Consider the following 9,416-nt stretch of genomic DNA (forward strand, 5'->3'; position numbering starts at 1 on the left):
AGAATTATATACTCACATTTTTACAATAAATAGAAGAAAAGAAAAAAAAAAAAAAAAAAAAAAAAAAAAAAAGCAGTGGTGGGTATGGAAAAATTAACACAGCAGGTAATAGCAATAGCTACAAAGGACTGATGACCCAAGTTCAATCCTTGGGTCTGAAACTACCTCTCAAACCCATTTGATCCCTTGAACCTATGTAAAAAGTCGGATGTGGTGGTGTGCATCATCTGTAACCCAGCGCTCCAACACCAAGATGGTAGGAAAATTACCCAGAAGCCTGAGGGCCATCGAGTCTGGAGTATGCAGCACAACAGAAACATCAGAGACCCCCCCCCCCACTCAAAATAGGAGGACGGTTCATCCCCCAAAATTGTCATGTGACCCATACAGGCGCCAGGGCACGTCCACACCTGCATTCACAAACACTGTTTTAAATGTAAAATTGTAATTGGCTGTGATGGTGCACATTTGTAATCCCAGCACTCTGGGGGCTGTGGCAGGAGAATTTTGAGGCCAGTGTGGGTTATAAAACATAAACAGAGCCGGGCAGTGGTGGCGCACACCTTTAATCCCAGCACTTGGGAGGCAGAGGCAGGCGGATTTCTGAGTTCAAGGCCAGCCAGGGCTACACAGAGAAACGCTGTCTCAAAAAAACCCCAAAACCAAAACAACAACAACAACAACAACAACAAACTTATAAACAAATCCAAATCAGTAAGTCCTTTCCAGTTCTTGTCTTGTCGGGTCCTCAAACAGGCCAGCTCCTGTTTAGAGATTTTGGCCTGAGCCCCATCCTGGGGGAAGGACTTGCAGAACCACTCTTAGGAGCGTCACCTTTCTCTGGTCCTGGATTTGTTTGAAATAGCATTTTCACTTTTCTTTGTAGCCATCAGTGGAGATTATCACCAGCTGTCCCTTACCTGCAGGCGACTGGTTCTAGGTTCCCAAGACCCATCCATGCTCAAAATCTTTCATATAAATAGCTTAATATTTGCAGGGAATTTACTCGTATCACATTTTATTCCTATCATATATTTATCTCTATCATATTTCATCGTATATATTTTAAATTCTATATAACTCATAATAGCTAATAGAATATAAATAACTACTATAGTGTTCTTAAATTTGTGGTAGCTTTTACTGTATTTTTTTCTAAATATCTTGGCTTTTTGAGCCTCCCAAGTGCTAGGATTATAGGTTATGTCACCATGTCCAGCTTTTTAACCAAGACCTGCAGGCACAGATGGCCAACTATCCATTCACTTTGGTGATTTCGTGCAACATCTGTGGACCACACAAGTGTTTCACTTCCTTATGGGAGGGCCTTTCTCCACTCTGCTCTCTGCTATAGCCCCACAGACTACCACAGACATCGGTGTGTAGTGGGTAACGGAATATTTGGTGAAAGTGAACGAACAGGAAGAAGCTGGTGAGACCCCAGACAACTGAAAGAGCAGTATGCATTTGTGTGGGAGTGGAAGGAATAGAACAAGAGATACAGCCAAAGAAAAGGACAATCAACAAACTTGATGACAGACCCGATGCCGAGGAAGTCAGCTTTCAGAGCCGAGTCACCAACAGTTAGATTTGCAGAGATAAGTGTTGGCTTTAGACCATGGTGGGAGATGACAGAAAGACATCTAAAGAGCCATGTGTATAGCGTGTGAAGGTGTGTGACCTATCATCCCAGCAGAGGCAGAAGGATTCCAAGTTTGAGGCCAGTCTGGGATACATGGTGAGACCCTGTGTTTAAAACCCAACAACACTAACCTTAATAGAACAACTAAAAAAAGAGTCATGTGGAAGAGAGTCCACAAAAATCACACAGGAATTTTCAGATGCAGTCGCTTTTCAGTAAATACACAAAACCATTCCATAGTTGTCAAGGCAGGTAAATAAAGGCAAGATTTATTTTCCTTAGTTTATTAAAGATGACCATGAACTGTCAGGATGTGCGTAAATTACAGCAGGTGAAAATCCAGTTCTAAACACAGGTTGTACACAAACAGTGTTTTTATTTAGACTCTTGCTCCTTTTCTGTTCAGCAAAAGTTCTCCAGCGCTCAGCAGAGGAAGAAGAGCCCCTTAGGTGCAGAGCACTTGGAGCTGTCCCCTCTGTACAGACTGCTGCTCCCCTCCCCTAAGCTCCACCTCCACCTCCCATCAGTGCAGCAGGGGGTCCTCAGATACTGTAAGTGACAAAGTGCTTTCACCACACCCCCTGCTCTGTCTCCTCAAACAAACAAACATGGGTATTTGGTCAGTAATGACAGCAGACTCAGGAGCTCTGAAAGGTATGTGATCTAGAGGGATGGGGTGGGGGAGGTGGAAAGGAACAGGGAAGTCAGTGAGACCGCTTGAGCCTATGCGGACTGGGAGCATGGGTGGACGTCTCCTCCAGTGTGGTGACTTCAGTGAGCAGCTGGACGGAAGTCAGCCAGGACTGGACCTGGAGCCAGAGTCTGACTCCGAGGTCTGACAGTGATAATTGAGTTGGGAGGGATTTCTAACCAGCTCTGCAGAACTGGCTTTGGCCTTGGCTTTCTGCCTTATCGACTGCTAAGAGCAGTCTCGGTCATCCAGTCCATGTGGCTGTTAGATCCCAAGTATGAGGCGGAGGAGCCACACCTTGGAACTAGCCTGGCGTGTTCCCTCTTGCCCTGCTGGAGCTCAGCTTGGCTGTTACGTCATGCCCCTTCTGCCTCTCTGGGAGATCCCTCGTTCCCTCTAAGCACAGCTACCAGTCAGCTTCCAACAACAACATGCAACTCCATTTGACGGCTTGGGCCACTGGACCAATGATTTTACTAGCGGTCAAGTACAGGAAGCCACAGGCCAGCTCCAGAACAAGAGGGCCGTGGATGTTAGTTCTCAGAACCTGACCAGTGTTTACCAAGGTCGGTGCTGCAGCAACTCAGACATCACCACCATCATGTGCAGCCTAGTCCAGGCAATTCCCACAAAAATGCACATTAGGTGATAGGGTAAGAGTCTATTAAAATTAGTGCCATGAAATGGATGGTTCGACATACATTACAAAGCTCAAGAGTTAGTTAACTGCATAAAGGTCCTGTTACTCAGAGCAAACAGACACATTCACAAACGGCCAAGTGCTTTAGTTAGTGCTACTAGTGGGCCGGCTTCCCCCAACTCTGAGAAAAGAAACTAAGGCAAGAGGTCAGCCAAGAGGAAGGGCTGCAGCTCTCTGGGGGAAGGGGACAGAGCATGGAGTTGGGTCATACCTGTACTTAGAACCACGGTGGTCACATAGTTGTACAGAGCAGTAAGGAACCCACTATTAAGATGGTGGGTGGGGTTTCTATCCTCGCCTTAGGCTGCATCAGGAACTTGCCTGAGCACGAAGCACACCTGCACTCAGGATAGTTAACTAAGAGACTGACCACCCCCGAGGAGGTGTCTATCTGAAAAAGCCGCTCCTGAAGAACCAGCTGCAGCTGCATTTACAGGCTTGTGGCCTGACCTAAGACTCAGATCTGGTCTTTGCTCCAAGCCCACCAGAGTACACAAACCAGCTTGTGCCCACCTATGCCAGGAATATTTGAAACAGGGATGTCATGGTTGCCCCTTGAGTTCCCGAGGATGCTAGAGCAAGGATAGTTCTGTTCCTACCTGCCCTGCCCCCGTATGCCGAAGTGGTCAGACAGAATGCCCGCTGTATACCCCTTTCTCTCCCGTGCCTATCTGCTCTGCCCCCGTATGCCAAAGTGGTCAGACAGAATGCCCGCTGTATCCCCCCTTTCTCCCCCGTGCCTCAGGGCACAGTCTTAGTCTCTGTTAGGACTAGAACTGAGAAAAGACCATTCTGCTTTAGCAGCAAAGGAGAAAGTCGCTGACTGAGAGAGGCCTGGCTCAGACGCTGAGGAACTAAGTCAACAGTGGGAATGCTCGTTAGCTGCAGCTGTAACCAGATCTGGTCCTAGTGGAAGAAGCCGAGTGGGTCAGAACTGGGTCTCCCTGACCTGAGGCACACCACGTGTCAATTCTGATGAAAATACCCAGTGCCCACAGGCAGCTGTCACAATAGACTGGATCCATCAACCAAGAAAGGTTGCCTACACTTGGACAGCAGACAAGTCATAAAAAATGACAATATATATATTTTTTAAAGGCCCCACCTTCCTTGAAGGTGTGGCTCAGTCTCTATCTGACCCTCGCCAGACCCTTACACAAAGGCCTTGGTGCATTCCTCAGGTGGTCTCTAGGACGGTGGCCTCTAGAGCCAAGGCTTCTGTGGGCTCCTCCTCATAGTCAGACAGGTAGGACTCCAGGCTCTGCTTGGCCAGCAGCTCCCGTCGGGCCTGCAGTCGCTCACACCGTGGGCAGCGTCCAGACTTGAAGCAGGTTTTATGGTAACACGCTTTACACTCTGCTCATTCCGGTTGAAAGGAGCGAGAAGAACATGATTTGTATTATCCTGGGCTGGAAGCAACTCCCCCCCACAGCCGCTCCCTCCCCCCACAGCCGCTCCTCCCCCCACAGCCGCTCCCTCCCCCACAGCCGCTCCTCCCCCCACAGCTGCTCCCCCCCACAGCTGCTCCCTCCCCCCACACCTGCTCCTCCCCACAGCCGCTCCCTCCCCCCACAACCGCTCCTCCCCCCCACAGCTGCTCCTCCCCACAGCTTGTGCTCAGGGCTGGAGTGTGGAGTTACTCACACCACACTCCCACTAACAGAGGATGCGCAGGGAGCACAGCAGCTTCCTGTCTAGCAACGGTCCTCACCTTCACAGGTCCGGCACTTATGCAGCTCAAAAGGAAAGATGACGTCCTCCTCATTCTGGCAGAATTCGCAGATGAAGCCCTTGGCCTGGCACAGCTGTGGAGAGAGTAACGGGAAAAGTGAAGGACTGGCTCCAGAGGGTGGACTCCAGGGAGGGAAGCGAGTCATAAATAAACCCTTGAGCAGGTAAAGCAGGTGTACTGTCTGTAACCTACAGCCTTGGGCTGGGCTTGTGAGTATGAGAGCCACAGCAGGGCTGGACACCACACACAAAGCTTAAGGGATGGGCAAGAGACACGGGCTTGAGCAGTCCTTGCCACTGGAACGGCCCTCAGTGATGAGGAACGGGCGAAGAGAGGGTAGGAAGAAGACAGTCCTCAAAGCTGTGCTCCAGTACCGATTTTTACTTTGAAACATATAGCACAACTTATTAAGATAAAAGGTAAAGTCAGGGTGTTTCCCAGAAACAACACTCTCTAGTCAGGCTATACTGCAGTGTGTCCATCCCAGCTCCACCCCCCACTCCCCTTACCCTGCCACAGGCCACAAACCAGGCAGCTGACATGGGCAGATCTAAAAGTATCATTTCCAGGTTTCTAGCATGTTGATCCTTGTAAATGGAATATACAGAGATGCTGTAAGCTACTTCATTGGTCCTCAAAAGCTCAAGAGGGAAGGAGAGTTCACCTAAGGGTCACCTTCATTCCAGATAGAAGAAAACGGTCTTACAGAGAGAGCAAACTACTGGAGACTGTGACTGAAAACAGCAGCCTCTAGATTGTGGTCAAGGTCCTACCGAGTGTGGCCTTCTTCACTGAAGGCTGCTCAGTCTAGCTTGGGCCAACACCAGCATCAACTCCTGTCCTAATTGTTTTTGTATTTTTGTTTTCTCAAGACAGGGTCTTGATGAATAGCCCAGACTGACTCTGGACTCAAGTCCTCCTGCCCCAGCTCAGCAGTGCTCCCTCCTCTAACTCCAGGTTCTTCAGATAAGAAGAACCTATTGCTCACGGACTTAAGAGAACCGCAGGCCCTCTGGTTTCTCTCAGTGTCAACTGGCTGTACGGGGAGCTAAATGGCAAGAACCCTGCCCCCGATGAACCCCAAGCAGAGCCTCTGCTGCAGGGCAGAGCAAGGCCATCTCACCATGCATCTCTCTACATGGGCGGCTCCCGCTCTGGTGAGCTCAGCCAGCCGGGGCCCTAGTTCTCCCTTCTTGGTTGCAGTCAGGTCGTTCAGCGAGTACAGATGGAGGTCCTCTGTCAAGTGGCCTGGAACCACGTCAAAGGAATCCAGGAGCCTGCAGAAATGAGAGGCAGAGGGAGGAGAGGAAATAAACATTTTCCATGGTGCATGACATACCAAACTCAGAAGGAGAGAAGCTAATGGGGGGGGAGAGGAGGGGAGGGAACGACATTCAGTCAGCCCAGGTGTTCTCGGCTACCCCAGCTCTCCATACCAAAAGTATTTTATTTATAAATTCTGTAGAGTGAGCTTGGAAAAACAGCATTTCAAAAGAGACATAGTTTAATTACTGTCATGGCTTCCCACTAATTTCAGACATTTCTGCAAACTCTTCCTCATGTAAAGCGCCAACTGTTGGGACATAGGTCTTTAAGAGACACCAGGGCATCCGGAGGACTCTGGCTTCCATGGGAGACTTACTCTTTGGCCAGTCGGCACGTCTTAAACATGTTCTTCATGTGGTACAGCTGAACCCGCAGCAGCTGCAGACAAGACATTGGGTGGAGGAGAGCAGAGAAGGAGCTGTTAGAAGGGCAGCCAGTCCTCCACTTGTCACACTGCACCTCTCAGTCAAACCTTGCACACGTCTCTTCAGTGTGCTCTGTGGCCATAGAAGGCCACAGCTAAGTCAGAATGCTCATCAGACACAATGCCAGCCGCTGAGAACTCTGGGATTCAAATGGCCAACCCTGTTCTCTGTGAGGGCAGAAATGGCCCTTGTTTCCCAGTGCTATCGAGCCTCGGGGCCGCTTCGAGGTTTGCGAGTCCGGCAGGACAAGTGCACAGGAACTGTGAGTGCGGCTCTGGGACAGAGGCCTCGCTAGCACTGTGGGCATCAGTGCTGGGCTCAGTCCCCAGCACTGGAGAACAAACAAGAAAGTCCTCAGCATGTGAGCGGTGACCGTGACAAGAAGTGTGGTGACCTAAGGCAACTGCGCCAACAGAAACAGGAGCTAGGACAGAGGCAGGCAACCAAGGCCCGGCCTGTTCAGCTATCTCACCCGGACTTGGTTGAGCAGCTTGACCTTCCTGTAGAGGGCGCTATTGATGTCCTGCACATTGAAGAGGGGGTCATTCCAGATCTTCAGGAGCAGGTCCTTGGAGAAGTTGCTGACGTAGTACTTGCTGAAGTCCCATTTGCGCAGAATGCGGCTGGGGACGGCCATCTGGGCGTTCTCGTGGCAGCACTGGCAGAAGTATTTGCCTAGGTACTCACAGTACCGCAGCCGCTTGATATAATCTGGAAGCCCAGGAAGCAAAGGCTAGTGTGACTTCGTACTCAGAAGCTGGTGACCCTTCAAACGGCAGGCAGGGAGAGTCAACTGACTTCTAACCAAAGCTGGAAAAACTCGCATAGTGGGACCCAAGGTTCCTGCACCCCACCCTAGAAGTTACTGAAGAATCCACACTGTTGGAGCTAATGAGACCCAGTCTCTAAGAGCCTAGCTGCAATGTGCCAGTTTCTCCAGGGTGTGGTTCTGGTAGTGCTGCTCCCTGAAGTAATGCCCTCCCCTCCTGCTCCAGAACTTCTTCCCTTCCCCCACCTGTCCCCCTCCCCTTCCACCACCTAGGACAGGCATAGGGAGGACGAAGTTCTTGGGTCATTATGGTGGGACTTACCGGGGTCGGTCCGGATGCCACATCCCGCACAGCGGTAATTCTGCTTGGCCACAGCAATCTTCCTCCTATAGAAGGTAAAGGAGAGGGGATTTGCAGACGGCAGCTACACAGGGCTCAGGGGGTTAAAGGGTGAGGGCAAAAAGACTTGTAAGAATGAGAGCGCCAAAAATCCACCATCTTTGTAGAGTTGGACAAGCTCCCTTTCTGCTGGGAGCATAGTGCAGAGTGAGGGTTTATGAGGTTAGGGTTTACTGGCTCAGGCCATGGCAGTAAGGGATTGTCTGTCTGTACAAATGCAAGGGATGAGGGACGGGAAGTAGGACAGAACAAAGGAAGAGAAAAGATTTATCTTAAAAGGAGAAGAAAACCCAGTGAGCTCACAGTGCTGGGAGGGAGGCAACAGTCTGGGAATGTGGACTTAGGGGCGTGGGGTCCAGTTAAGTGTGGGAGAGAACTCCAGGGCTAGAAGAATATAAGAGCAGAAGTAAAATGGAGGGTGGTCTTTCCATGCTTTTAAATACACGGCAGTGTGCGGAAGGCACAGCCAGAGGCAGAGCCACACAGGTAAGAAGACAGCTCCTGTAGCGCAAAGAGAACGGATCCCCTCCCACCCTGGCTACTCACGTGGGGGCTGGATGAACGTTAAAAATGATCTGTGGCCGGGGCGGAGCCCACTCCAGGTTGCCACGGACGCGGATCCGCAGCTTGTAGATGTCCGCATGTTGCCCGTCGTCTGGTGAGATGGGCAGGGAGTCAGGGATAGGCAGGAGCTGCAGGAGGAAAGCACACGTGAGCTGGCCGGGAACATGTATGCTTAGCCCTTCTGGCCGTAATAGGAGCAGAGATGATGAGACACATTTCAGAATTATCATAGGTTGAGGCTTTAACAAACTGATTTAAAAATGAACAAGTAGGACCAGGCTACAAGAAGCCAGGATCTTGAATTCCAAGAAGCAGAGAGAGACAGCATTCTAGGATACTGGTACCCATTGCTGGTACTGCCCCTACACTTCCTGAGGCCTTTACTATTCTAGGATATTGGTACCCATTGCTGGTACTGCCCCTACACTTCCTGAGGCCTTTACTATTCTAGGATACTGGTACCCATTGCTGGTACTGCCTCTACACTTCCTGAGGCCTTTACTATGTGTCTTAGTCATGGTTTCTATTCCTGCACAAACATCATGACCAAAAAGCAAGTTGAGGAGGAAAGGGTTTATTCAGCTTACACTTCCACATTGCTGTTCATCATCAAGGAAGTCAGGACTGGAACTCAAGCAGGTCAGAAAGCAGGAGCTGATACAGAGGCCATGGAGGGATGTTCTTTACTGGCTTGCCTCCCCTGATTTGCTCAGTCTGCTCTCTTATAGAACCAAGACTACCAGCCCAGGGATGGTCCCACCCACAAGAGGCCTCTCTCCTTGATCACTAATTGAGAAAATGCCTTACAGCTGGATTTCATGTAGGCATTTCCTCAACTAAAGCTCCTTTCTCTGTGATAACTCCAGCTGTGTCAAGTTGACACAAAGCTAGCCAGTACACTATGCCAGCATGCCTTACACCTCAAAAGATTCAACTACAGAGCTGAAAGGAGTCTGGACAATTCACTCTCACAGGGCCTTACAAGTCAGACACAAAACATGAGCTCTTCCTCTGTGGAAGAGGACGGTGAAGGAACAACAGCCAGGGAAACCTAGGCAGGCAAGCATTCACCCATTCACCTACTCACTCACTCACCCACCCACTCACTCACTCAGGCACTTACTCACTCACCCACCCACTCACTCACACACCCACTCACTCACTCAC

The 9,416-nt window shown here is 50.1% G+C and overlaps 1 protein-coding gene across 4 annotated transcripts in view; it reads right to left on the reverse strand.

Moving 5' to 3' along the window:
- Positions 1–1,887: 1,887 nt before the first annotated feature.
- The window catches only part of Rubcn (rubicon autophagy regulator), a 56,635-nt gene continuing 49,106 nt past the window's right edge, over positions 1,888–9,416 (reverse strand). For all 4 annotated transcript variants that reach the window (XM_029544565.1, XM_021209251.2, XM_021209252.2 and 1 more), the window contains 7 exons: positions 8,232–8,377; positions 7,608–7,672; positions 6,989–7,227; positions 6,408–6,469; positions 5,889–6,042; positions 4,745–4,838; positions 1,888–4,389 (listed from right to left, as the gene is read on the reverse strand). In XM_029544565.1, the coding sequence (XP_029400425.1) occupies positions 4,211–4,389; positions 4,745–4,838; positions 5,889–6,042; positions 6,408–6,469; positions 6,989–7,227; positions 7,608–7,672; positions 8,232–8,377 (939 nt within the window). In that variant the 3' untranslated portion in view covers positions 1,888–4,210. The remainder of the gene's footprint in view (positions 4,390–4,744; positions 4,839–5,888; positions 6,043–6,407; positions 6,470–6,988; positions 7,228–7,607; positions 7,673–8,231; positions 8,378–9,416) is intronic.

Source organism: Mus pahari, chromosome 12, assembly GCF_900095145.1.
Source record: "Mus pahari chromosome 12, PAHARI_EIJ_v1.1, whole genome shotgun sequence".
Taxonomy (NCBI): domain Eukaryota; kingdom Metazoa; phylum Chordata; class Mammalia; order Rodentia; family Muridae; genus Mus; species Mus pahari.